Here is a 26,505-nt window from a genome sequence, read left to right as displayed (position 1 = left end):
CCAAAGAGGAAACTTGGTCTTACTGATCCCACGCCCAGCCAGGCCGCTGACCACACCCCCATGTCACTCCCAGCTTGACCCTGCCACTGACCACAACACTGTCCCTTCCCCAGCCTGTTTCAGCCGCTGGCTCTGCCCCTTGCTGCCTCTCCTCCAGCATTGTTTAGACGCTGTCAGAGTCTTCTCACTCTCACACCGTAGCCTAATTTAGCTGCTTACCACATCCCCAGCTCTCCTGAAGCTCCTGACCTGGCCTCCGAACCCACTCTGTCATCCCCAGTTTAGTCAGCATGCATGGACTCATGCTTCTCCCTCCCCTCCTGGCTCAGTCGCTCATCATGTGTCAGTTTCCTACCATCACCCTGTCATCCCCAGTCAGCCTGACATTGTCAGTAACCCCACCTCTGTGCCCCTGCCTGTGAATACTTCATATCACATCCCTTTCCCTCACAGCTTCATTCCCACATCCTAACTTAATCCCACCCCCTTCCCTGGTTATGTTAAACTGAAGCTGTCAGTAAATGGGTACTGGTCATAGAAAGCTAACGTGGGCCTCAGTTTTCTGGGATTTGACAGAAGAGTCTCATATGTCAGTTCCACTTTTCTTCTGAATGGCAACTTCCTCCCGATGCAACTTTAACTCTGGCTTTATTATCTCTTGTACTAATACATTGTCCTCCTAACTTGGCCCCAAAGTTGCCCTAAAACCCAGTTCTGGGGGTGTCGCTGTTTAAAGCTTCCTTGGCCTCCTGTTCCCCTCTAGTCAGTTAGGTTCCTCATATTCTTCTCTCTGCTTTTGCCTTTCCGTCTTAACCCTGACTTCCCCACCGCTGCTCCCTTGCAGGTGCCCCGTTCTTCAGCCAGCTTGCCTACTCACTTTCCTGGGCGCTCCTCCACGATTTCCTGCCTCTCCACCTTTGCTAATGCTATTCTCTGTGCCTGGGACGATACCTTTGACTCATCTTCGACTGACCTAATGGAGAGAGCTGGGGCTCTGGAGGCAGAGAGACCTGGGTTTGGATTTTGGCTTCACCCTTATTACTTGGACAAGTACTTTGGAAAAGCATTTAACATTCTGGAGCCTCCCTCGGTTTCCTAATCTGTAAAAACGGAGATAATGACACCTACCTTGCAGGGTTGTTGTAAGGGTTAACTGAAATTATGTGTATACTGCAATTAACGTATAGTCAATAAATGACACATCGCTGTTACTTCTTACTATCTTCATGTTCTTAAAATTCTAACTTCAAATGATAGCTTTCATGGATCCTTCACTCCCCCTTCCCTAGCCTACGGATCCCTTTTCCGAATGTACACATTTTGGCTCCTTTAACAGCCTGCCTTCTCAGTAGCTCTGTATTTAGCTTTTCCACCCACCTGGAAGGCTGGCAACCTACAGAAAGCAGAGTCTAGATCTTACTCATCTCAACGAGCTTCCTGGCCACTGAAAGTTTGGCCTCGGGCCTTCCCACCGTGGGCCGTGCAGAATGCATGGGGGAAAAGGCACATAATGGAAGGCAAGACACTGGGAGCTGGGCAGTGGGCCTGGTGCACTGGTGGGGAAACTGTGTGTGCATGTGCTACCTACAAAAAGATAGATCTTTGTAGGGGCTGTGAAACCAGACAAGATCCGTGTAGACTGCACAGGCAGTTTGTGGGAAGGAGTCAGTCCTGTGTATAAGCTGAGGGGCCTTGGCGAGAATGAGAATGCATGTGTGGATATGAACACAGACCCTGTGTTGAAGGAAGTCAGACCCAGCCCTTCAGCTGCCCGGTCCAGCCCAAAATGAGCCTCCAGCAGCCTGGGGCCGGATATGTCAGTCTCACCCACAAGCTCCTCCCCCCTCCCCTCCCCTCCCGGCGGTTGAGGACTCAGAGGCCAAATTTGGTAACAGACTGAGTGTTATTCCCCCAACCCTCTTACATTCTGACTCTGTCTTCAGCTTTCTCTCTCCCTTTGTCCCCTGTAACTCCCTATCTTTCTGTAGAACCCCTTGTAGGTACCTACACTAGTGATATTCTCCATGTACCCCAAAATTCCTTAGCCCTAGTATACTTGCATTCCATTCCTTGCTGGGATTTGACCTCCTGTCCTCCACACCCCCCTCCAATTGCCCAACGCGTCTGGAATGCATCTGAGGAATGTATTGAGGGGAGGAGTCTCTGGGAAGGGGGACATGAGGAGGGTGTTGTTGCTCTTGATAAAACATGATAGAGAGGGATCAGGGCTCTCAGATCCAGACAGGAAGCAGGTACTTTCTACTCCTAGTCCCAGGGTTCTTGTTCTTTGCCACTGCTGGTCCCAACTCAATGTCCAATTCCTTGACTTCCTTCACACTCAATTAGTTGTATAGATAGCTACTCAGCCTGGAGGAGGACAGGCATGACTCAACTCTCTTATCGGGACCTTACCAGAGGAAGAAGTGGGTATCCATATGTCCGGAGGAAATGGGGGCGGAGGGGCACACATGCACTTTCAGCTTAGGCTGAAGTCCTTCAGTCCTGCTCTGGTTCCTTGGACTCTGCTTCTCTGACCAGCCCTCACTCTCCACAGCCAGGTCTGTCCCACTGCTGGAAAGGTTCCCCTAGGAGCAAGGAGAGGGCAGAGAGGCTGAGGAGGTTGGGAGGTGCTTTCATTGGGGTAAAGATGGAGTGCAGGCTATGCTGCTTTTCTTTGTAATCCTGAACTGTGTATGTGGTCAGGAATGTCCTCCTAGTCAGTGACCCTGGTGTTTCCTACATCTGGATCTGGTTTCTCTTAAGGCTGTCAACTCTCCCACTCCACCTTTCCTAGTGTCTTTTTCCTCTGCCCCGCCCCTCCTAATGTACCTGATTCTGTATTGTGGTACCTGCCTGCTTCCTAGTCTTTCCCTTAGTCCTGCTTTCCCCCTTGGACTAGCCGTTTGTCAGGTGAGGAGTGGGGAGGCCACATTCCCTCCTTTTTTAGTTAAGAGGCACCTAGTCCCATTGCACACTGGGTCAAGCATCAGGGCAGACCTGTCATCTTGGGGCTGCGTGCCACCTGCTGCTCATGGTGCTGAAAGGTAGAGGGAATTTGGCCTTGCAAACACTGAGCTGCGCTGAAAGCATCACCTGGGTTCCTAGTTAAGATGGTGACAGTGTGATGGAGAAGAGTACAAGAGACTGCGGTAAGGCTTGAGTCTCAGTGTCTGGGCTGTTGGCCCTGAAACTTTCTCCTCTCCAAGAAGTATTGACTAGGTCATTTCCGAGGTCTCTGGACAGAGAGTCATAATTGTACCGTGATTCAGGTTGGAAGAAAGCAGGGATACAAGTAGGTCTCCCTGGCATGCTGCCACAGGAAGTTTGCAGGACTCAGGAGCCCCCGGGATGCTGCACTTTGCCAAGAAGAAGGCGAACCTGTAAGAGGGAAGGCCACATGAGGTCAGCGTCGCGCTCTGAAATCCCTGAAATCCCAGGGCAGGGAAAAGGAAAAAACTGACCCTGGAAAAGGAAAAGACAAGGCAGAGGCGGGTTGGGGAAAGACGTGAACAGAAACAAGAGGCCGAGGAAGGCACTTGGAACCAGAGAGGCACGAATTCCAGTGGTGCAGGCAGGACAGTGTCCTCAGCTGACACTGCATCTCAGGCCTGCTATTGTCTCTATAGAGACCGACCAGCTTCTCTCTGGGATGTCTTAAGTGGTCTTCACCTTTTGAAATTCATAGGACAAAAGAACTTACTATTGTTTTCTGTCATGGTGATTCCCTTAAAAGTCTCTCTGGGACTCTGAGTCACTCCACTGAGGGTGTGTTCTAATGCTCTGGTGCTGCTGGCCAGGTATCGCCAGGCCGAAGAGCAGAAGCTGCCACCATGGTTGCGCTTTCGCTGAGGATCAGCATTGGGAACGTGGTGAAGACGATGCAGTTTGAGCCGTCTACCATGGTGTACGATGCCTGCCGCATGATTCGTGAGCGGATCCCAGAGGCCCTGGCTGGCCCTCGTGAGTCTGACTACTGAGGTGGTGGGGGCAGGAATCCTTCATCCCTTACTCTCTTGGTCTTGAGCAGTGTCCCCATTGTGTTCTAAGTTCCTCACCCCTCAGACCTGTGCTCCAAGATCATGGGAGAGAGAGGTCTGGCTGTTTGGCCACAGTGAAGTTTTTGTAAGTCTAAGGTGATCTACCATCTCTTTTAGCCAGCGACTTTGGGCTATTTCTGTCAGATGATGACCCCAAAAAAGGTATCTGGCTCGAGGCTGGGAAAGCTCTGGACTACTACATGCTCCGAAATGGGGTGAGTAACTCCATCATCATTGGCCACCCACGTGCTCTCTACCTGCTGTCTCACTTGTTCCCAGCACCCATGTTGTGTCTGCTCCTCCTCTCTCTTCCTTCCTCAAACCAGCTCCTTCCCTGAACCCTGGGCTTTTCACATACCAGCTCCTTCCCTGAACCCTGGGCTTTTCACATACCAGCTCCTTCCCTGAACCCTGGGCTTTTCACATACCAGCTCCTTCCCTGAACCCTGGGCTTTTCACATACCAGCTCCTTCCCTGAACCCTGGGCTTTTCACATACCGGGCCAGCACATGTGGCTTTCTGACACAGGCAGTCAAAATGGCCTCCTTTTGGAGTAGTCTTCCACTTAGTAATTTACTTTCCTTTCCTTCTCCTTGGCTGGGGAAAGAGAACCAGTTTAAATAGGCCCTGACCACCTCTCCCTGCCCCAACAGGACACCATGGAGTACAGAAAAAAACAGAGACCCCTGAAGATCCGGATGTTAGATGGAACTGTGAAGACTATCATGGTGGATGACTCCAAGACTGTCACAGACATGCTCATGACTATCTGTGCCCGAATTGGTAAGGGGTCTTGGTAGTGACAGCCTGGGCCAGGAGGTTCCCACTCTGTCAAAAGACCTATGGTTGGGGAGTTAACCAAACCTTCCCTTTTCCCTAGGTATCACCAACCATGACGAATATTCACTGGTTCGAGAGCTGATGGAAGAAAAGAAGGATGAGGGGACAGGGACCCTAAGAAAAGACAAGACCCTGTTGCGAGATGAAAAGAAGATGGAGAAACTAAAGCAGAAGTTGCACACAGACGATGAGTGTAAGCAGAGACGCGTCCTGGGAAATGTAGGGAGAGGAAGGGCAGCCATTTATTTCCTATTTACCCTGAGTCATGCAACTTACACTTCTATGAGGAAAGGCCGGCACTGAAGAAGTAAAAACTCAGGCACTGGGCAACAAGGGACTATGTGGGGTTGGTGCAAAGGGTCCTATGCTCTGTGTTCCAGTGAACTGGCTGGACCATGGGCGGACACTGAGGGAACAGGGAGTGGAAGAGCATGAGACGTTGCTGCTGCGGAGAAAGTTCTTCTACTCAGACCAGAATGTGGACTCCCGCGACCCTGTACAGCTGAACCTTCTTTATGTGCAGGTGTGGAGAAGAGTTGGCTGGTGAGGTGGGGTTGGGCAGAGTTAACAGGGAAATCCCTGCCCATACACTGGCATTCTATGATCTCCAGGCACGAGATGACATCCTGAACGGCTCCCACCCTGTCTCCTTTGACAAGGCCTGTGAGTTTGCAGGCTTCCAATGCCAGATCCAGTTTGGACCTCACAATGAACAGAAGCACAAGGCTGGCTTCCTTGAGTAAGTGAGCCACGTCCATGTTATGGCTTGAGACTCCCTTACCACTGTGACCCAATGACCTGTCTGCACCCCAAGCCTTCTTCCCTGATTTCCTCTTTCAAGGTCTGAGGGTTGACACCCGCAGATCATCACCCTCTCAGCCACCACCGTCCTTTGTCTCCTCACTGACCCCATCAAAGTGGGAATGTTCAGTGTCTCTGCCCTTTCCCCCGGAACTGGCTTTTGTTTGTTTTAGATTCTCTGGGAATTTGTTCTATCAGCCAAAGTAAAATAGGACATTTTCCTTGCAGGAAACATTAAATTAAAAGGGTCCCCAAATCACATTCACTGGTATTTCTCAGGATCCAAAGACTTTAATGAGACTTTCTTAGTTTCCTAAGTGCATGGTCATCCTTGTAGGGAGCTTTCTCTCTTCTTGGCTCCCTCTTTCTCAGAAAACTAAGCCTTCAATTTAAGTTTCCTCAGTTCCCTTCCCACAGAAAGCACAGTTCACTCAGGAGCTCATGTTGAGTCCCCAGTCTTGCAGAAGCCAGTGCAGACCAGTCTCCTCAGTCTTTCTCAGAGATGATACTGTCCTAGACATTTCCTCAAACCTCTAGGCCCACAGTTCATGGCCCACATGCCCCTGATGCTATCCACTCCATGCTGACCCTCCCTTTTCTGGTGTAGCCTGAAGGACTTCCTGCCCAAGGAGTATGTGAAGCAGAAGGGAGAGCGTAAGATCTTTCAGGTGAATGGGGTAGGGGAAAGTGTCTGGGATGACCTGGGAGCTTGGCTGCTTGACTCTCCTGGCTAAGTGGACCCTACCTTCTCCATCTCTGCTCACCTCGCTTCTACCCTCCGAGCTGTTCTCCTACCTGTCTTATGCAAAGAAAGCAGAAGATGTGGATTTTAGTCCCAGCTCATCAGCAATTTTGCTGGGGAATTTCCATTTTGGGTTTTGCTTTTTGTTTGAGACTGGGTCTCACTTTGAGGCCCAGGCTGGCCTCTAGTGCACAGCAATCCTCTTACGTCAGCCCCCTGAGAATTGGGATTGTGAATATGAGTTACCATGCTTGGCTCAGCCTGGTATTTTCCTTGCGTTTTCTCTGTGGAAGCCGGATAGGAGCATCACTGAGCTATTTCACCTGAAACTACTGTGAATGTAAAGTCTTACCCGACTGAATACTCAGCCCCAAAGGCCTTCTCCTTTGAGCTCTGATGATCCTGGACTCTCCTACTCCTTAACTCTCTAGTACCGTCTGCAGACCGTCTGCAAGTTCCTTAACCGCATTTCTTACATTGTTGCTTCTGCTCCTTAGCCAGCCCACGTTGCATCTCCTCATCTCGTGCCTTCCTAAACCCTTCTGTGTGCCCATAATCCTCTGCCATTACAGTTAACATCCTAGCTTGTCTCCTGCATTGTGACATTAGCCCCATACGGCTAACTTTTCCCCCTTTCCTACTTGAAGGCGCACAAAAATTGTGGGCAGATGAGTGAAATTGAGGCCAAGGTACGCTATGTGAAGCTGGCCCGTTCCCTCAAGACTTACGGTGTCTCCTTCTTCCTAGTGAAGGTGAGTTCTGACCCTTCTTCCTGCCTGCCTTATGTCATTCTTCCCTTTCCTGTCTCCCTGAACTCCTTGACTTGGCTTCATTCTTTCCCATCGTGACGTCCTCTGACCATGTACATCTTGTCTCTTGTCACTCCTCCATTGCTGTCACTCCCTCCTTTCCCTAGGCTATGCCTCTGTCCCTTGTCCTGAGCCTGCCTGTGAACACAGTAGCTTAGCCCTCCTGGCCACGGCAGCATCCCCTTGTGGTCTAGAGCTGATCACATTTGACCTTTAACCTATAACACCAATTCCAACCTCTGTCTCACAGGAAAAGATGAAGGGGAAGAATAAACTAGTGCCCAGGCTGTTGGGCATCACCAAGGAATGTGTGATGCGTGTGGATGAGAAGACCAAGGAGGTGATCCAGGAATGGAGCCTCACCAACATCAAACGCTGGGCTGCCTCTCCCAAGAGCTTCACTTTGGTGGGTGCTAGGATTCCAGTGGGAAAGGCCTTGGGGTTGTTCAAGAAGCGCAAGTACAAAGGTCTTTCCCCCTCCTTTAGGGCAGAGTGCGTTGAATATGACTCCAGAACAGAGTTGTGGGACGTGGAGGTTAGAGGAGGTGGAGAAGCTCTTAGAGAATGAAGTGTGTTGATGGCTAGGTGACCGATGCACTCTTTAAATTCAGCAGAGCTTGGAGAGTTACCTTCTATTGCTATGATAAAACAACATGACTATGGCAGCTTACAGAGGAGGGTTTATGATCATAGTGGGTTGAGAGCCCATCACCATCACAGTGTGGGAGGTGGGGCAGCAGGCAGGCATAGAGGCAGGAAGAACTGAGGACGCCCATTTTAAACTGCAGGTAGGAAGCAGAGAGCAAACTGGGGAAAGCCTGCCCCCTATGGCATACTTTATCCAGCAAGGACCTGCCTTCTCATCTTCCCTAAACAGTACAGCCAACTGATCAAATGCCTGAGACTGGGGGAGGGGTGAGGACGGGGAGGTATCTCATTCAAACTACCACAGGGGTTGTGTCCTCAGTGATAAAGCACTTGCCTAGCATATGTAAAGGGACTTCAGTCCCTAGTACCACAACATACGTAAAACTATTTTTTAAAAAAGGGAAAGAGAAGAAAAGCAAGTTGGGCGTGGTTATGTGTATAACCCCAGCACTTAGCACTCCAAGGCAAAGGGGTTTGCTGTGCATTTGAGACTAGGCTGGACTAAATAGTGAGGATCAGACCAGCCAGTGTCAAAAAGGCAAATAAAAGGAAGTTGACAGAACATAGCTGTAGCCAGCAAGCTGAGGTTTCATGACGTGTAAGGACAAGCTAATAGAAAGACAAGCCTCCCTTCTTCAGCACCAGCTGTTTACAGTTGTTCTTTCCCTCCGGTTTTCTAGTTCTGAGGTTATGAATTAAAACTGATACCAATTTGATAGAGTACCACATAATGAAAATAGAAATGATCGATGCTGTTTTCTACTTTGGATGTTTTTGCCAGTCTTCAAGGACGGTGATTTAATAAACTCGCTGATGTTTTCCCAATTGTATCCTCTGGGGAGGAGTGAAGAGTCTAAATGACATGTGTATGAAACTGTAGCAGAAAGGCCACTGCCCGCGCAAAATATCCCCTCAAGAGGGAGATAAACCAATGGTGGGGCTGGAGAGGTGGTCCAGAGGTTAAGAGCACTGACTGCTCTCCCAGAGGTCCTGAGTTCAATTCCCAGCAACCACATGGTGGCTCACAGCCATCTGTAATGGGATCAGATGCCCTCTTCTGGTGTGTCTGAAGACAGCTACAGTGTACTCACATATATAAATAAATCAATCTAATGGTTGAAGGATGATGGGCCGGGTTCCTACAGGGTCGGCGGCACAGACAGTGTCTATATCAAGTGCACGTGGCACCTTTCCTCCTCCCCATTTCCATGCTGCTCAGTCCCCACCTTGTCACTGTAGGACTTTGGAGACTACCAGGATGGCTACTACTCAGTACAGACGACTGAAGGGGAGCAGATTGCACAGCTCATTGCTGGCTACATCGACATCATCCTTAAGAAGGTGAGTGCCTCCACCCAGCCTGACAGAGCATTCTCAGGCCCTCTGCTCCCTGAGCCAGTCCTCTACAAACAGGACCCAAGTTCTAGAAAATGGCTGACTGCCTCTTATTTAATGGCCTCAACTCTTCTTCCTTTTTCCTTCTTACAGAAAAAAAGCAAGGACCATTTTGGGCTGGAGGGAGATGAAGAGTCTACTATGTTGGAGGACTCAGTTTCTCCCAAAAAGTAGGAAGGGAGTTGGGCTGATGTCGTTCCTTGAGTAGGGAAAGTACGGCTTGACTACATCCTTTGAACAGTTTGGGCACACTTAGGTGCTTGCAGGCCAGAACAGGTGTTGGGTCCCTTGGAACTGGAGTCCCTGTGTCCTGGAACAGTGGTTGTAAGCTGTCTGATGTGGGTTCTGGTCCTTGCAAGAACAGCAGGTCCTGTTTTTTTTTTTTTTTGTTTTCCTCTTTTCTTTTTTTCGGAGCTGGGTACCGAACCCAGGGCCTTACCACTGAACTAAATCCCCAACCCAGCAGGTCCTGTTAACTGCTGAGCCATTGCTCCAGCACATGGTTCTTCCCTTGGCTCAGGCTTTATTTTATTTTATTTTTTTTTTGGTTCTTTTTTTCGGAGCTGGGGACCGAACCCAGGGCCTTGCGCTTCCTAGGTAAGCGTTCTACCACTGAGCTAAATCCCCAGCCCCGGCTCAGGCTTTATTAACAAGAGTTCATTAATCCCTAGATCAACTGTTCCCAACCTGTGGGTCCTGACCCCTTTAGGGGGAGTCACATATCCTATAACCTGCATATCAAATGTAAAAGACATTTCAATTTATTGCAGTATTTCAATTAATAATATTACAGTATAACAGTTTGTAGTAATATTTCAGTTAGGAACTAGCAATGTAATAATTTTATGGTTGGGTATTGGGGTTATGGTTGGGGATATGGTTTTGGTATGGTAACCACAGCATGAGGAGCTGTATTAAAGGGTGGTAGAATTAGGAAGGTTGAGAAGCCCTGCCCTAGATCCTACACTGCAGAGGCATTGTAACTGCTCATCATGTCCCCAGGTCAACAGTCCTTCAGCAGCAATACAACCGAGTGGGGAAAGCAGAGCATGGCTCTGTGGCCCTACCAGCCATCATGCGCTCTGGAGCCTCTGGCCCTGAGAATTTCCAAGTGGGGAGCATGCCGCCTGCCCAGCAGCAGGTTACCAGTGGCCAGATGCACCGCGGACACATGCCACCTTTGGTAAGAACGCTCCCACCTGTGTCATGGCACACAGGTCCCTATCCTAAGTGTCACGAGTAAGCAGCCCTTATACTCCTCCCCCAACCTTTACTTGATCTTTGCTTTCTTGGATGCCCCATTCTGTCTCTTCCTCTTCTCTGTCTTTTAGACTTCAGCCCAGCAGGCGCTCACTGGAACCATTAACTCCAGCATGCAGGCTGTGCAGGCCGCCCAAGCTGCTCTTGATGACTTTGATGCTCTGCCCCCTCTGGGCCAGGATGCTGTGAGTATGCGGTAGAGAAGAAGCCAAGTGGTTCCAGCTGGGACTGTAAGGAGGAGAGGGGGGATTAAACCAGAATAGGCCTAAGGGTCTGCCTTTTCCCTCAGGCCTCCAAAGCTTGGCGTAAGAACAAGATGGATGAATCAAAGCATGAGATCCACTCCCAGGTAGATGCCATCACAGCTGGCACTGCCTCCGTGGTAAACCTGACAGCAGGTAGGCTGCGAATGTGTGACTGCCGTGACGCGCTGTGGCAGGTTGTGGGTGTGTCCACCTCTAGTTGCAATGGTGCCTCCCCATTCCATCTCAGCGTCTTCCTCTGCTCTCTGTCTTTAGGAGACCCTGCAGAGACAGACTATACCGCAGTGGGCTGTGCAGTCACCACCATCTCTTCCAACCTGACGGAGATGTCCCGTGGAGTGAAGTTGTTGGCTGCCCTGCTGGAGGATGAAGGTGGCAATGGCCGGCCCCTTCTGCAAGCAGCAAAGGGCCTTGCAGGGGCAGTGTCAGAACTGCTTCGCAGCGCTCAGCCCGCCAGTGCTGAGGTCAGAGGCCACAGGGCTGTGGTGAGGGTGGACACAGGGTTCCACCCCAAGAAGGAAGTGCTGCCCAGGAGCTAGTGAGACCTGTGGGCACATGGCCAGCGTCACGCAGCTTCTGACAGGTGTCCATTCTCCACAGCCCCGTCAGAACCTGCTGCAGGCGGCTGGGAACGTGGGCCAGGCCAGTGGGGAGCTGTTGCAGCAAATTGGGGAGAGTGACACTGACCCCCACTTCCAGGTTGGTGATAAACCCAGCTCCCAGAGCCCCCACTCCTAGGAGGTGATCTCTGATCCGAAATCTAGACCTTACTTAGCCCCTTTTTCTGTGAGGTAACCCATCCAGACCAGCCCGATCATGCTTCCAGATACAGTACTGAAAGCGCCTGTTCTCTCGGGTGTAAGAATTCAGAACTCCTAAATACAGATATAATCTCCTGGTTCAATTTGGCACTTATCGATGATGTCCTTAGCCCCGACTTCCCTGTACATAGTCATGGCCCCAGCTTTAAGCTCTCTCAAGACACCCTCGCCACATTGAAGGTGATGTCCCTCTAGCTGCCCCCTTCCTTTCCCCTACCCTAGGCAAGTTGCCTCAGCTGACTTTTCACCCTGAATTTCCCATACAGATGTTTGTACCCAGAGGGGCTGGGGCTCCATCTCCCCCCGATTCCCCTACGGTAACGGTCTCTGGCCTGGGCCTTCCCAGCTTGGTCCTCTCTGAGCCGCATACACTCGCTTCCATGCCTCTTCCTCAACCCCCTAGGGGAGCAGACATGATGGGAGTTGGGGAGGCCTAGACTGACAGGATTGAAGAAAAGAGATCAGATAGGGTAGGACAGGGTCTTGCTCCAAAAACTGCAGATGACTCCTTGCACACTGAGATTGAGCAGCATGGAGACATGAAGCACCCCCCTCATTGAACCACCTATTCCTCCTTCCCCGTCACTGTCCGAGTGTATCCGCCTCATGCATCTCTCCCTTTGGTATAGATTCTGTTTCTATTGGTGAGGGTTTGTTCTCGGTGAGTGTCTCTCCTTCTGGGTGCTCAAGGTAGAGGGGCTTGGGAGAGGTTCTAACTGCTTGTGCATATACTGTCCTCTGATTGGAGTCAATGGGAATAATGAAGCAGCTTAAGCCAATGAGAAGTGTCCATGACCGCAGGCTCAGTCTCAGACCTGACTGGCTGCTTTCTCTCCCAGGATATTCTGATGCAGCTAGCAAAGGCAGTGGCTAGTGCTGCAGCCGCCCTGGTCCTCAAGGCCAAGAGTGTGGCCCAGCGCACAGAGGATTCAGGGCTTCAGACCCAAGTTATTGCTGCAGCTACACAGTGTGCCCTGTCCACTTCCCAACTAGTGGCCTGCACCAAGGTGAGCCCAGATTTGCCGTGTCCTTTGCCTCTGGATAATATGCATACAAACTGCTCGTTTTATCTCTGACTCTAAGGCCTCACCCCCATCCCAGTGACTACTGTGAAAACCACAAAGACCTATCTCACAGCCTCCTTCTCTTACCTGCACATCTGAAATCCTTTTCCCACAGGTGGTAGCTCCTACGATCAGCTCACCTGTCTGCCAGGAACAGCTGGTAGAGGCGGGACGACTGGTGGCCAAGGCTGTGGAGGGCTGTGTGTCTGCCTCCCAAGCAGCTACAGAAGACGGACAACTGTTGCGAGGGGTAGGAGCAGCAGCCACAGCTGTCACCCAGGCCCTCAATGAGCTGCTGCAGCATGTGAAGGCCCATGCCACAGGGGCTGGGCCTGCTGGTCGATACGACCAAGCCACTGATACCATCCTCACTGTCACTGAAAATATCTTCAGCTCCATGGGTGATGCTGGTAAGAGTACTCACCTCCAGGAAGACAAAAGTCCCAGGGTGGGTACCCCAAGACCACTGGACATTTACCTTACAGACCTGGCCACCCAGCCTCTGAGGATCAGCACAGTGGCCTTTAGTTACTCTAGCTGTGTATCTCTAGGCTCATTGTTGAATGGAGAGCCTCCACTTCCCATTGGTAAAGCAGAAAGAAGCACAAGACTTGTGCTATCTTCCTTAGAGTATTTACAAAAAGATACCAGGTTATGCCCAGCAGTAGGTGGCACGTTGCATGGTTGAGAGCTCACTAGGCTTGAAAACAAGGAAGAAAAGGAGGGACAGTAGCTTCTCCACTTCACCTACCTCAAATCATTCAAAGAAGACTGCCTCATCCTCTCAAGACATGTACTAGAAATACTAGCTGGAAACTGCCCTTCCTCTCAGGAAATCGTTTGAGACCTTTGCCCATCTCTTCTCTGTCCCTGAAAGCCCAGACTACATCGTCTGTCTCTTTCAGTATCTCTGGCTTTCTTATTGAGGCTATCCTGTGTTCCAGGGGAGATGGTGCGACAGGCCCGCATCCTGGCCCAAGCCACCTCAGACCTGGTCAATGCTATCAAGGCCGATGCTGAGGGGGAGAGTGATCTGGAGAACTCTAGGAAGCTCCTGAGTGCTGCCAAGATCCTTGCTGATGCCACCGCCAAGATGGTGGAGGCGGCCAAGGTAGGAATAGTTTTCTGTACAGACCCTAAACTGGACCCTGAAGGGAAGTAGCGAGGACCTTGTCTGATGGGCTGACCAAGGAGAGTGGGAAGTAGAAGAGACTAGATAAGGAAACAACTCCCAAGGAAGGTCCTGGCTCCCAGCCCGCAGCTGGGCCACCAGCCAGGCATCTAGCCCTGTGACTCCGGTGGACTCTGACCATAAGGGTCCACATTCTGTTTTTCTTTCATGTTGAAGTTCTGCTGTTCCCACTTCCCTTGTGTTGCTACCACATCTGCTTGTATCTGCTCTTGGTCCCCTGTGAAGGCGGATAGCCTTTTGGTCCAAGGGTCTCCAGTAGCCATACAGAGTCAGGTCACATTAGACATTGACACACTAGGTATAAAGACCATCAGAAGGCATCACCAAGGTCCCCCGAGGTCCCTTCTCCAGAGAGTCTTCTTCCCCTTCCCAGGCCCTCCTGCTCACACTGGTTAGTACAGAATTCTGAAGATTCTGTAGGACAGGCAAGAGTTCCACTGAAAGATTCACATCCTAGTGGGAATTAAGTACCCCGGGACTTCCAACAACATGTCCTTTCTGAAACAGTTTTCAGCTCTCGGCAGTTAAAGCCTCAGTGAAGGTAATTCGAAATTAGACCAGGAAAACAGATTAGCTTTAAACTGGATTTAGAGAAGTCAGAAAAGAGTGCGTTTTGAAATCAAAATAATGATGGATAATGGTTGTGTCTCCTCTCAGGGAGCAGCCGCCCACCCCGACAGTGAGGAGCAGCAGCAGCGACTACGTGAAGCGGCTGAGGGGCTCCGCATGGCCACCAATGCAGCTGCACAGAATGCCATCAAGAAGAAGTTGGTGCAGCGTCTGGAGGTAAGGCTGGTGATCTGGGCAGGGGCCGGCATGGAGACAGAGGGAGGGGTGCCAGGGATGGATGGGTCAAGCCAGTGTTTCCTTAGGGTACACTGAGGGCCTGGTAGGCCAGGGCCTGGGAGTGCCTGGCCTTCTGATTACTCTGTCTTCCCAGCATGCAGCCAAACAAGCTGCAGCCTCTGCTACACAGACCATCGCTGCAGCACAGCATGCAGCCTCTGCCCCCAAGGCCTCTGCAGGCCCCCAGCCACTACTGGTACAGAGCTGTAAGGTAAGTCTCCAAGAGGTATGTGGGAGTGGGGAGGGGTGAGAAGAGGGGTTCCAGAAGGAGGTATTCATGACCTTCTGTCCTTCAGGCTGTGGCAGAGCAGATTCCATTGCTGGTGCAGGGTGTCCGAGGAAGCCAAGCTCAACCTGACAGCCCTAGTGCTCAGCTCGCCCTCATTGCTGCCAGCCAGAGCTTCCTGCAGGCAAGACACTCCACTCCTAAGACCAGAGCCTCCCTCCTATGTTTCCCTAACCTTACATTCCCCACAACCTGAATATCTGCTATTAGCCAAGACCAAACCCGACAGAGTGCTTACTACATCCTGACCAATGTATATTCAAAGGCTAGAGGGAGGGTGACATACCTCATTTGCATATGTGTTCTCCAACAGCCAGGTGGGAAGATGGTGGCAGCAGCAAAGGCCTCAGTGCCAACAATTCAGGACCAGGCTTCAGCGATGCAGCTGAGTCAGTGTGCAAAGAACCTAGGCACTGCCCTGGCCGAGCTCCGCACTGCTGCCCAGAAGGTAGGGCAGCCATTTCTAGCTGTGGAACATAAGGCGCAGCACATAGACGGCTGGGATGGGGAGAAGTCGTAGAGTAGCCTAATCTGCGGCCCAGGAATACAGCCTCCCTGTGCTGCTCACCGCCACAGGCTCAGGAGGCATGTGGACCTTTGGAGATGGACTCCGCACTGAGCGTCGTACAGAATCTAGAGAAGGACCTGCAGGAGATAAAAGCAGCCGCTCGCGAGGGCAAACTTAAACCGTTACCCGGGGAGACGGTGAGGATTCGGCCTTCATGCATGCCCTCGCTTACCCACAGAGTCTGCTCAGCCCCGCTGTAGAGCCTTCATGCAACTGCCAGCCTTCCTTCCCCAAGGACCTTCTCAGGTGCCCTCCCCCCTCTTCCTTCCCCTCCTCCACCTGAGCCTTCATCCCCTTATCTGCAGATGGAGAAGTGTACCCAAGATCTTGGCAACAGCACCAAAGCGGTGAGCTCTGCCATCGCCAAGCTGCTGGGGGAGATTGCCCAGGGCAACGAGAACTATGCAGGTGTGTAGGTATCCAGGGCTGGGAATGGGACGAGGGATGCCGCCTGGAGACGGGGAACTTGTGGGGAAGAGGCTGATAGAGCAAACCTTTCTCTGTGTGCCCAGGTATTGCAGCTCGGGATGTAGCAGGTGGACTAAGGTCACTTGCCCAGGCTGCACGGGGTGTAGCTGCACTGACAACAGATCCTGCAGTGCAGGCCATTGTGCTTGACACAGCCAGTGACGCTCTGGACAAGGCCAGCAGCCTCATTGAGGAGGCAAAGAAAGCATCCGGCCATCCAGGGGACCCGGAGAGCCAGCAAAGGCTTGCCCAGGTCAGTGTTGGGAAGGGGCCCACCCCTTGCTTAGGTCTCTTCACAAGGCCTGCCCAACAGGGCGCACGCTCTTCTACTGCACGTGTTTTCAGTCCAGCTCACAGAAGCATCTGTTAGCCTGAGGCACAAACCTGGCTGAGCAGTGGGTTTGGGATGTTTGTGGGTATTTTGGGATGTGTGATTATTGTCTGTGACCCTAGCCTCAGTTTGTTCAGCTACAGAAGTTCCTTTCTGCCTGTTTTAGTGCCAGGACCTCTGGTTAACTCCTATGTCCCAGAGTAAAAGGGGCTCTCCCAAATCACTCCCTTTGGCAACCCTGTTTCTTTCCCACCTCAGGTGGCTAAAGCAGTGACGCAGGCCCTGAACCGCTGTGTCAGCTGCCTGCCTGGCCAGAGAGATGTGGATAACGCCCTAAGAGCTGTTGGAGATGCCAGCAAGCGACTCCTGAGTGACTCGGTAGGACTGTCTGTCTCATGACCTGTCCTTTGACCCTGCCGTCTGTAGCTTCTTACAAGCCCAGGCTTTGCGCCATCCTCCCTAGCCTGCCTTCCCTTCCTAAACTCTCTTCCCATCATCCCCACTCATCTGTCTGACTTCCCCTCGGACCCTGCAGCTTCCTCCAAGCACCGGGACGTTTCAGGAAGCACAGAGCCGACTGAATGAAGCTGCTGCTGGGTTAAATCAGGCGGCCACAGAGCTGGTGCAGGCCTCCCGAGGAACCCCACAGGACCTGGCTCGGGCCTCAGGTCGATTCGGACAGGACTTCAGCACCTTCCTGGAAGCTGGTGTGGAGATGGCTGGACAGGCCCCGGTACGAAGGGCAGAGGGTCTAGTTGAGAGCAAAGTAGGGTGTTCAGAATCTGGGTCTGCTCCTAGTTCCTTCATCTCTAGTCTAGTAGAACAGAATAATGTATGCCTTCCCTTCAACAGAGCCAGGAGGACCGAGCCCAGGTGGTGTCCAACTTGAAGGGCATATCCATGTCTTCGAGCAAACTTCTTCTGGCTGCTAAGGCCTTGTCCACAGACCCTGCTGCTCCCAACCTCAAGAGTCAGCTGGCTGCAGCTGCCCGGTAAGCTGGACCTGGGAATCTCAGCTCTGGGGACCTATGAGACGGCCAGAGGAGATATTTCATGAGACACCCCCAGCTTAGCAGTAGTAAAACAAAAGAGAAATATATACAACCCCATGCACCTAGGACTCAGTTCCACACTCCCCTTCCCAATCAGGGCAGTGACAGACAGCATCAACCAGCTCATCACCATGTGCACCCAGCAAGCCCCTGGCCAGAAGGAGTGTGACAACGCACTTCGGCAGCTAGAGGTGAGCCTTCGCATGGGAGCTGGGGCGGAGGAGCCGGGGCTGAGGGAGGGTCAGTTGAATGTCATGTTGCTCTCCCTGCACAGACGGTCCGAGAGCTCCTGGAGAACCCAGTGCAGCCCATCAACGACATGTCCTACTTCGGTTGCTTGGACAGTGTCATGGAGAACTCTAAGGTTAGTGGGCCAGGGAGCTCCAGAGAGGCAGGGAGGGAAGGTGACTTAACACTGGTACATTTCTGCTCAGTAGACATGATCAGAACCTCCTGATACCCACTCTTCCTTAGGTCCTAGGTGAAGCCATGACTGGCATCTCCCAGAATGCCAAGAATGGAAATCTGCCAGAGTTTGGAGATGCCATTGCCACAGCCTCCAAGGCTCTCTGCGGCTTCACTGAGGCAGCCGCACAGGTAATGTCCTAAGGTGTACCAGAGAGCAGCTCTTGTTTCCCATGCGTGCTGCTTCTCCCTTTCACGGCTGTCAATCAAGAAGCTAGTGTGAGATGGATCAGGGTCTCCTTCCTGTGGGAGGGCGGTCTCCCTCCTGTGGGGGGTGCTCTCCTTCCTGTAGGAAGGTGGTCTCTCTCCTGTGGGGGGTGCTCTCCTTCCTGTAGGAGGGCGGCCTCCCTCCTGTGGGGGGGTGCTCTCCTTCCTGTAGGAGGGCGGTCTCCCTCCTGTGGGGGGGTGCTCTCCCTCCTGGGGCATGGTCATCAGAAGCTATCGGAAGCCCAGGTTGCTGGGACTCTGTTTTGATCACACTGACCAGCTGTGAGACTTTTATTAACACTGCTGAGGATTGAGCTAGAGTTCAACTGAGCACTGCGTGCATATGCGCGTGCACGCTCTCTCTCTCTCTCTCTCTCTCTCTCTCTCTCTCTCTCTCTCCCTCCCTCCCTCCCTCCCTCTCCCTCTCTGTACTTTGTTTTGTTCATTCTGTGATCCATAAACACACATACTTCTAATGAACCTCAATAAAAATTGTTTGTTTGAGATGGGGACTTACTACTCCTGGCAAACTCACCATCCCCTTTGTCTCCTCGGCATGGGATTATGGGAAAGCGCCACCATACCCAGCCTATTTGCCTTTTAATTTTCTGAAAAGTTTGGGTCGGTTTAACAAGAGGAAAGTTTGTTTTAGGCAGGTTAACTGTGGTTTCTTATAACTGCTTCTCTCCGCACAGAAGAGAAAGAGAAGTCTGTTCTCTAACCCCATCCCTCCACCACTGTTCACTTCTCCCCAGGCAGCATATCTGGTTGGTGTCTCTGACCCCAATAGCCAAGCTGGACAGCAAGGACTGGTGGAACCCACACAGTTTGCCCGCGCAAACCAGGCAATTCAGATGGCCTGTCAGAGTCTGGGGGAGCCTGGCTGTACCCAGGCCCAGGTAATGCAAGAGGACAGGTACCATGGGCAAGGCTGAGAAAGGACTTCAAGAGGAAAGAGGGATCAGAAGCACCTGTGAGGGAGGAGGAGGCCGGGACACATCCCTCACCTTCCACACAGTGCTTGTTTCTGAGTCTTGATGTACTTCTGCATAACACTGAGGAAACATCTTCTCTAGAGATGCCTGAGCCCCTTCTCCCACTTGTCCCATTTTGATTTCCCTCCATTAATGGATCTATCTGTTGTCCGCTTCTCCCATCTCATGTCCAGTTCATCTTTTTTTTTTCCTTTTCTTTTTTTCGGAGCTGGGGACCGAACCCAGGGCCTTGCGCTTGCTAGGCAAGTGCTCTACCACTGAGCCAAATCCTCAACCCCCCAGTTCATCTTTGAGCACTTTTTTCTCCACACATCCACTTTGCTTCCTATACCAACCTCCGAAGGGTCCATCCTTTGTCTCCCACCTCTGACATGGCTCCCTTAGGTTTGCATTCCTCCCTCCAGCTCTTGTCACAGCGCTTCCACCTCTGTCTCCTCAGGTGTTGTCTGCAGCCACTATTGTGGCCAAGCACACTTCTGCCCTGTGTAACAGCTGTCGCCTGGCTTCCGCTCGGACTGCCAATCCCACTGCCAAGCGCCAGTTTGTACAGTCAGCCAAGGAGGTGGCCAACAGTACAGCCAATCTTGTCAAGACCATCAAGGTTTCGAGTGTTTGAATTTTCAGGTTCCCTGACCCATGCCACCTTCTCTGCCTGAATCTCCTACTCATTTTCTGGGGTCTTTTTCAAGATTCTCTTATCCTTGCCTATCCAGATTCTTCAGTCCTTTGAGCCCTTGTGGGTAGCCTGGGTTCACTTGTGCGCCTGCTTACTTAGTCCTAAGGCTCCCTGTTGGCTTCCAGGCACTAGATGGGGCCTTCACAGAAGAGAACCGGGCCCAGTGCCGAGCGGCCACAGCCCCTCTGCTGGAAGCTGTGGATAACCTGAGTGCCTTTGCATCCAACCCTGAGTTCTCTAGCGTTCCTGCCCAGATCAGCCCTGAGGTAAGGCACTGGGACAGAAACTCCTGACCCACTTCATCTTTGGAAGCTTAAGTCATGAGACCCACCTCTGTCCCACCTCTCTCCTCAGGGCCGAGCTGCCATGGAGCCCATTGTAATCTCTGCTAAGACAATGTTAGAGAGTGCTGGAGGGCTCATCCAGACAGCTCGGGCATTAGCAGTCAATCCACGGGATCCTCCACGTTGGTCGGTGCTAGCTGGCCACTCTCGGACTGTCTCAGATTCCATCAAGAAACTTATTACAAGCATGAGGTACTAAGGGTTAGAAAGCATGCGTGGCTAGGGACAAAACCGTGGCAAATGACTGAGTTGGAATGAGATGGCGCACTGTCAGAGAACATTTACTGCAGATTGGGGGGGGGAGGGGGGATAAATAGCAGCTTGTAAAGAGGTAGTGTTTATGTGGAACCTGTGATGTGTCTGCAGAGACAAAGCCCCGGGACAGTTGGAGTGTGAGACAGCCATTGCAGCTCTGAACAGCTGCTTGCGGGACCTGGACCAGGCTTCTCTTGCTGCTGTCAGCCAACAGCTGGCTCCCCGTGAAGGAATCTCCCAAGAGGTGAGGAGAAATGTATTCAAGAGTAGAGATTTCAGGTTCAGGGAAGGGTATGTAGGGGGAGAAGGAGTTCAGAGATATCTTGACAAAGACATCCGAGGGCCGGAATCTTCTGGGGCCAGGTAAGGAGTTAGATACGGAAGGAAGCTTGCGGCTAGGTTATAACTCAATGATAGTGTGTGAAGCACATCCAGAGCTCCCGGTTCTGTCCCCACTACCATCACATATGCAAACAGTTGGAAGGAAGAATGGGCACTGTTACAGTTACACTCAAAACCGATGTCTGCTTCCTCTCCAGGCTCTGCACACCCAGATGCTCACTGCAGTGCAGGAAATTTCCCATCTCATTGAGCCACTGGCCAGTGCTGCTCGAGCTGAAGCCTCCCAGCTGGGACACAAGGTATGTAAGGAGTCATGTGAGGAGTCTAAGGGCATAGGTTAAGAGTACATGATGCTAAACCCAGTTTCTTGTTTCAGGTGTCCCAAATGGCCCAGTACTTTGAGCCACTCACCCTGGCCGCAGTGGGTGCTGCATCTAAGACCCTGAGCCACCCACAGCAGATGGCACTTCTGGACCAGACGAAAACATTGGCAGAGTCTGCCTTGCAGTTGCTATACACTGCCAAGGAGGCCGGTGGTAACCCTAAGGTAGGACGGGGGCTGGGAGTGGGGAAGGCTTTAGCACAATCTGGAAAAGCAGGAGCTACAGGCTCTCTTCCTCTTGTCCCCATAGCAAGCAGCACACACCCAGGAAGCCCTGGAGGAAGCTGTGCAGATGATGACAGAAGCTGTAGAAGACCTGACAACAACCCTCAACGAAGCAGCTAGTGCTGCAGGGGTCGTTGGTGGCATGGTGGACTCCATCACCCAGGCTATCAACCAGGTTAGAGCCTTGGGTACCTGGGGACACACAGGCTTACCAGAGGGATTCTGGGTACAGAAGCAGTGACTGTGACAGTCTTTCTCTGCTTCATCCTCCTCCCTCAGCTAGATGAAGGACCTATGGGTGAACCAGAAGGTTCGTTCGTAGATTATCAGACAACCATGGTGAGGACAGCCAAGGCCATAGCTGTCACTGTTCAAGAAATGGTAAGTTTGGGACAGAAGGGACTAATTGCCTTGGGAGAGCTGAGCTTGGTCAGAACTTCACTTTTTTCCTTATCACTAGGTAACCAAGTCGAACACCAGCCCTGAAGAGCTGGGCCCTCTTGCCAACCAGCTGACCAGTGACTATGGCCGACTGGCCTCACAAGCCAAGCCTGCAGCTGTGGCTGCTGAGAATGAGGAGGTAACCATGGCGGCCACACTGCCTTCTCTCAGGAGATTGCAGTTCATGGTGCTTCTTCCCATGGCAGCCTCAGGGGTGTCCCACACTCCCTTACTCTAGCTAGTCAGACAGAAGGCAGCACACCATCAAGGCTGCTCCATAAAGGGCAAGCAGGCTGTGTGTAGACATAAAGGATTCAAGCCTTCAGTCACAGGGTGAAAGGGACAGCTCAGGATCCAGAGGCTTCTGGGTTCTGCTTCTCCAGCCTCTGTCAACCCTAGTAAGACCTATGGTACCGCTGCTGGGCCGAGAGTCTCCTGGTGCTTCTGTGTGGCAAATCCACACAGCTTGTCCTTGCTTAAGCTCTTGGCTCTCCTCCCAAGAAAGTGAGTGACTGGATCTAAGTAGGACATGCCTAATCCCCAAACCCTCCGTAAACCCAAACAGGCTCTGGTTCAAATACCCAAACACAAGTGCGTCTCCCTCCTCCCCACGGTGCTTAGCACAGTCCTTACCACATGGTGCCTTCTCACTATTGAATGTGTAGGAGGTGACTCCTGCTTGGATATGAAACCAGAAAAGACTGTGTGGGGACTTTTCATAGAGCTCCCTTAGTCTGTGGGACATGGTTCTTTTTAAGCTGTGTTTGTTTATCATTATTAGTGTGTGTGTTTGCAGTGTGTGTGTGAGTGCAGCTGTGCACATGTCATAATGCACGTGTAGAGGTCAGGGGACAACTGGGAAGTCAGTTCTCTCCTTCCACTGTGAGTTCCAGGAACCAAACTCCGGTGGCCAGGCTCACACAAGTGTTTATCCATCCCACTGCTCTAGGTTTTTAAGCATCCTCAGTGGTTCCTCTAGGTGCATTGGAGGCTCCTGAGCACTCTTATAAAATGATCAATGTCCCCTCTGCTATTCACAGATAGGTGCGCATATCAAGCACCGAGTACAGGAGCTGGGCCATGGCTGTTCTGCTCTGGTCACCAAGGCAGGCGCCTTGCAGTGTAGCCCCAGTGATGTCTACACCAAGAAGGAGCTCATAGAGTGCGCCCGCAGAGTATCAGAGAAGGTGACTACTGATCTCCTGGGGCGGCGTGGCTTTCCCATCTCCGTGTACCTCTCCAGCCTGTTTCCTTGTTCTCTCAAGCATAGGCAGCTTTGACTTTCCCTTTCCCTTTGCCTACAGGTCTCCCATGTTCTGGCTGCACTCCAGGCTGGGAATCGTGGTACCCAGGCCTGCATCACAGCAGCCAGTGCTGTGTCTGGTATCATTGCTGACCTTGACACCACCATCATGTTTGCTACTGCTGGCACACTTAACCGTGAGGGTGCCGAAACTTTTGCAGACCACCGGTGAGGAGGGAAGTGCCCAGAGGGAGGCAGGTTGGCATGGGCTGGAAGGTTGGGACTCTGAGGAAAGCTGACTGGTGGGGCCTCCCCAGGGAGGGTATCTTAAAGACAGCAAAGGTTCTTGTGGAGGACACCAAGGTCCTGGTACAAAATGCAGCTGGGAGCCAGGAGAAGTTGGCACAAGCTGCCCAGTCCTCAGTGGCCACCATTACCCGCCTCGCTGATGTAGTCAAGCTTGGTGCAGCCAGCCTAGGAGCTGAGGACCCCGAAACTCAGGTATCTACCTAACATCTCTAATTCTGCCCTAAGCCTCACTTCCTGTTGCCCTTCCCCCCTCACAAAGCAGAGTAACCTCTCCCTCACAGGTGGTGCTGATCAATGCAGTAAAGGACGTAGCCAAGGCCCTGGGAGACCTCATCAGTGCAACGAAGGCTGCAGCGGGCAAAGTTGGGGATGACCCTGCAGTGTGGCAGCTCAAGAACTCTGCTAAGGTTGGAAGCAGTAGGAGCAACAGCAGGAGGAGGGATGGTTAGCGCACTTCCTCCTGCTTCTAAAACATGGTCTCCTCCCCACTCTCTGCTGCCCTCAGGTGATGGTGACTAATGTGACATCGTTGCTCAAGACTGTGAAGGCTGTGGAAGATGAGGCCACCAAAGGCACCCGGGCCCTAGAGGCAACCACAGAGCACATACGTCAGGAACTGGCGGTGAGCACAGCCCGGGGCACTGGGTGATAGACTGTGAGTTGGGCCTCTCCTGCATTCCTCAGCACTCTGCTTGCTTAATACTGTACTTCCCACATGATCCCGTCATGTCTCTGCTGCGCTGCATCCCGGCCAAAAGGCACTACTTAAATTTCAACAGTCTCTCTCCAGTCAGAACCGTGACCAGCACTGCTCTCTATGAGCTTTGATATAGGAATATCTGCAGGGACTTGACCCACAGTGCCTACTCTAGAAAAGCTGTTTGCATCTCACAGAATCAACTAACCAGGACCCCTCGGGGCTCACAGGTTGAACCAGTCTGACCTAGTTCCTCTGTGTACATGCTCTGGTTGTGTAGCTTACTGATCTTTTGGGATTCCTAACAGTTGGGAAGTGGGGGCTGCCTTGGCTCTTTGGCCTGTTTTGGGAGACCCTTTTCCTTCTACTGGGTCACCTCATCCAGCCTCACTGTGAGAATATGTGCCTAGTCTTGCTATAACTTGATATGCCGAATTTGAATTTGGTTGATATCCCTGGGAGGCCCGCCCTCCAGATCTGGAGGAGGGGGAAGTGTAGGGGAGGGACAGGGAGGAGAGGAGGGAGAGGAAACTTCTGTTAAGATGTAATATATGAGAAAAGAAAAAAGAAAAGGAAAAATGCTTTTTGAACACATGGATGTGGAAATTAGACCCTGGCTGTGTTGCCTTCCCATCTTGGACACTGTATAGTCTTTCTTTTTTTCCAACAGGTCTTCTGTTCCCCAGAGCCCCCTGCCAAGACCTCCACCCCTGAAGATTTCATCCGAATGACCAAGGGTATTACTATGGCAACAGCCAAAGCTGTTGCTGCTGGCAATTCCTGTCGGCAGGAAGATGTCATTGCCACAGCCAATCTGAGCCGACGTGCTATTGCAGACATGCTTCGGGCTTGCAAGGTAGAAACGCTGCTGGTGAGGTGGTGAGACCAAGGGGTTCGGGGGCCTGAAGCTCTAAGGCTAATCTGCACTCTGTGGACAGGAAGCAGCTTTCCACCCAGAAGTGGCACCTGATGTGCGGCTTCGAGCCCTACACTTTGGCCGGGAGTGTGCCAATGGCTACCTGGAGCTGCTGGACCACGTGCTGCTGGTAAGGAGGCGCTGCTCCTCATACCCCAACCCAGCCACTCTCACTTCAAACTGTCTGTGGGACCCCACTGTTGTGACGGTCTTCACTCCTCCCACTTACCTCTTCCTCTTCTCTTGTCTTCTTTCCCCTGGCCTCCCCTCTCTACCTTCACCTTCTCATCACTGCTTTTGCTTGTCAGCCGGTGAGTGGCACACCACCCTTCACTGTGTGGCGCATGGTGCACCGTGTGTGCCTGAACAGGCTGAAGTGGAAAGGGCGTGCGGTGCTGTGCTCTAGCGACTGGGGTCGGGAGCATGGGCTGCCCTGTTTGACAGATGAGTGTGAAACCTAGACCTGACACTCTGTGTCATGAGCTCTGTCCCCACACAGACCCTCCAGAAGCCAAACCCAGAACTAAAGCAGCAGCTGACAGGACACTCAAAGCGAGTTGCTGGCTCGGTGACTGAGCTTATCCAAGCTGCTGAAGCCATGAAAGGTAAGAGACAGCGAGGGAAGACAAATTCTTGTCAGGGTACGGTCTCTGCTTCCTGGTTGGCTGTGAGCTAGCCTGTGTCTCCAGTCCTCATGGGTGAGGTGAGGCTAAACCAACTCCCCAGTGCCCCCACCTCCCTGCCCTGCCTCAGCCTCCTCTCCTGTCTCCTTCCCACAGGAACAGAGTGGGTGGACCCCGAGGACCCTACTGTTATTGCCGAGAACGAGCTTCTGGGAGCCGCAGCTGCCATTGAGGCTGCGGCCAAAAAGCTAGAGCAACTGAAGCCCCGGGCCAAGCCCAAGGTCAGGGCTGCTCCCTCCCTTTCACCTGTCACAGGGCCGAGAGGTCTCCACCTTTGTCCCTTTTCTCTCTGCCTCCCCCACTCCCCACCGCTCTGTAACCTTCTCCCTACAGGAGGCAGATGAGTCCTTGAACTTTGAGGAGCAAATCCTGGAAGCTGCCAAGTCCATCGCCGCAGCCACCAGTGCACTAGTAAAGGCGGCCTCAGCAGCCCAGAGGGAGCTGGTGGCTCAGGGAAAGGTCAGTACCTTAGCGCCAGAAGAACAGGACAAGGCGCTCTGAAGTAAGGACGGCCTAGGCTAAGGGAACTCACTTCTTCCTCCTGCAGGTGGGCGCCATTCCAGCCAATGCACTGGACGATGGGCAGTGGTCGCAGGGCCTCATTTCCGCTGTGAGTGTAACACCGACTGTGTCTTTCTGAGTTGGGTAGACCCAGAGGCTGGAGTAGAATGGACCAAAGCGGGAGGCATATTCTTACCTTAACTCTTTGTCCCCACTAGGCCCGTATGGTGGCTGCGGCCACCAACAATCTGTGTGAAGCAGCCAATGCAGCTGTCCAGGGCCATGCTAGCCAGGAGAAACTCATTTCTTCAGCCAAGCAAGTAGCTGCCTCCACAGCCCAGCTCCTGGTCGCTTGCAAGGTCAAAGCAGATCAGGACTCAGAGGCAATGAAGAGGCTTCAG

The 26,505-nt window shown here is 52.3% G+C and overlaps 1 protein-coding gene and 1 long non-coding RNA gene across 5 annotated transcripts in view; one reads left to right on the top strand and one right to left on the bottom strand.

Annotated features, from left to right (window-relative positions):
• Tln1 (talin 1) overlaps positions 1-26,505 on the top strand; it is a 29,958-nt gene that overhangs the window by 2,044 nt on the left and 1,409 nt on the right. The window contains exons 1-55 of one of the 2 annotated variants that reach the window (XM_063287730.1): positions 3,825-3,960; positions 4,155-4,252; positions 4,691-4,820; positions 4,918-5,070; positions 5,258-5,400; positions 5,489-5,616; positions 6,286-6,346; positions 7,068-7,172; positions 7,480-7,635; positions 9,117-9,218; positions 9,366-9,442; positions 10,275-10,455; positions 10,604-10,717; positions 10,822-10,930; positions 11,051-11,259; positions 11,396-11,494; positions 11,883-11,933; positions 12,456-12,623; positions 12,796-13,090; positions 13,625-13,791; positions 14,530-14,658; positions 14,813-14,929; positions 15,015-15,128; positions 15,318-15,452; positions 15,581-15,709; positions 15,878-15,980; positions 16,085-16,293; positions 16,630-16,749; positions 16,907-17,104; positions 17,224-17,363; positions 17,521-17,614; positions 17,698-17,787; positions 17,898-18,020; positions 18,851-18,994; positions 19,530-19,691; positions 19,892-20,032; positions 20,121-20,302; positions 20,477-20,609; positions 20,905-21,006; positions 21,084-21,254; positions 21,340-21,489; positions 21,594-21,695; positions 21,775-21,894; positions 22,796-22,942; positions 23,060-23,226; positions 23,316-23,499; positions 23,589-23,714; positions 23,813-23,929; positions 24,675-24,860; positions 24,943-25,050; positions 25,420-25,525; positions 25,700-25,824; positions 25,937-26,062; positions 26,151-26,213; positions 26,323-26,505. In XM_063287730.1, the coding sequence (XP_063143800.1) occupies positions 3,831-3,960; positions 4,155-4,252; positions 4,691-4,820; positions 4,918-5,070; positions 5,258-5,400; positions 5,489-5,616; positions 6,286-6,346; positions 7,068-7,172; positions 7,480-7,635; positions 9,117-9,218; positions 9,366-9,442; positions 10,275-10,455; positions 10,604-10,717; positions 10,822-10,930; positions 11,051-11,259; positions 11,396-11,494; positions 11,883-11,933; positions 12,456-12,623; positions 12,796-13,090; positions 13,625-13,791; positions 14,530-14,658; positions 14,813-14,929; positions 15,015-15,128; positions 15,318-15,452; positions 15,581-15,709; positions 15,878-15,980; positions 16,085-16,293; positions 16,630-16,749; positions 16,907-17,104; positions 17,224-17,363; positions 17,521-17,614; positions 17,698-17,787; positions 17,898-18,020; positions 18,851-18,994; positions 19,530-19,691; positions 19,892-20,032; positions 20,121-20,302; positions 20,477-20,609; positions 20,905-21,006; positions 21,084-21,254; positions 21,340-21,489; positions 21,594-21,695; positions 21,775-21,894; positions 22,796-22,942; positions 23,060-23,226; positions 23,316-23,499; positions 23,589-23,714; positions 23,813-23,929; positions 24,675-24,860; positions 24,943-25,050; positions 25,420-25,525; positions 25,700-25,824; positions 25,937-26,062; positions 26,151-26,213; positions 26,323-26,505 (7,422 nt within the window). In that variant the 5' untranslated portion in view covers positions 3,825-3,830. Of the gene's footprint in view, positions 1-3,797; positions 3,961-4,154; positions 4,253-4,690; positions 4,821-4,917; positions 5,071-5,257; positions 5,401-5,488; positions 5,617-6,285; positions 6,347-7,067; positions 7,173-7,479; positions 7,636-9,116; positions 9,219-9,365; positions 9,443-10,274; positions 10,456-10,603; positions 10,718-10,821; positions 10,931-11,050; positions 11,260-11,395; positions 11,495-11,882; positions 11,934-12,455; positions 12,624-12,795; positions 13,091-13,624; positions 13,792-14,529; positions 14,659-14,812; positions 14,930-15,014; positions 15,129-15,317; positions 15,453-15,580; positions 15,710-15,877; positions 15,981-16,084; positions 16,294-16,629; positions 16,750-16,906; positions 17,105-17,223; positions 17,364-17,520; positions 17,615-17,697; positions 17,788-17,897; positions 18,021-18,850; positions 18,995-19,529; positions 19,692-19,891; positions 20,033-20,120; positions 20,303-20,476; positions 20,610-20,904; positions 21,007-21,083; positions 21,255-21,339; positions 21,490-21,593; positions 21,696-21,774; positions 21,895-22,795; positions 22,943-23,059; positions 23,227-23,315; positions 23,500-23,588; positions 23,715-23,812; positions 23,930-24,674; positions 24,861-24,942; positions 25,051-25,419; positions 25,526-25,699; positions 25,825-25,936; positions 26,063-26,150; positions 26,214-26,322 lie in introns of those variants that run through there. The other variant, NM_001039025.2, reaches the window with a different exon arrangement.
• LOC134486933 (uncharacterized) lies at positions 2,447-26,435 on the bottom strand. 3 transcript variants are annotated; one of them, XR_010066513.1, is made up of 4 exons: positions 26,301-26,435; positions 15,291-17,397; positions 3,260-3,378; positions 2,447-2,585 (listed from the first exon to the last, which is right to left on the bottom strand). It is a non-coding gene; the product is annotated as an uncharacterized LOC134486933 (long non-coding RNA). The 3 variants fall into 3 exon arrangements; XR_010066511.1 differs by having other exon boundaries at positions 3,260-17,397; XR_010066512.1 differs by having other exon boundaries at positions 2,558-3,378.

This window comes from Rattus norvegicus, chromosome 5, assembly GCF_036323735.1.
Source record: "Rattus norvegicus strain BN/NHsdMcwi chromosome 5, GRCr8, whole genome shotgun sequence".
Lineage (NCBI taxonomy): Eukaryota > Metazoa > Chordata > Mammalia > Rodentia > Muridae > Rattus > Rattus norvegicus.
Note: the sequence above shows the minus strand (reverse complement) of the source record. Positions and strands in the feature narration are given on the sequence as shown.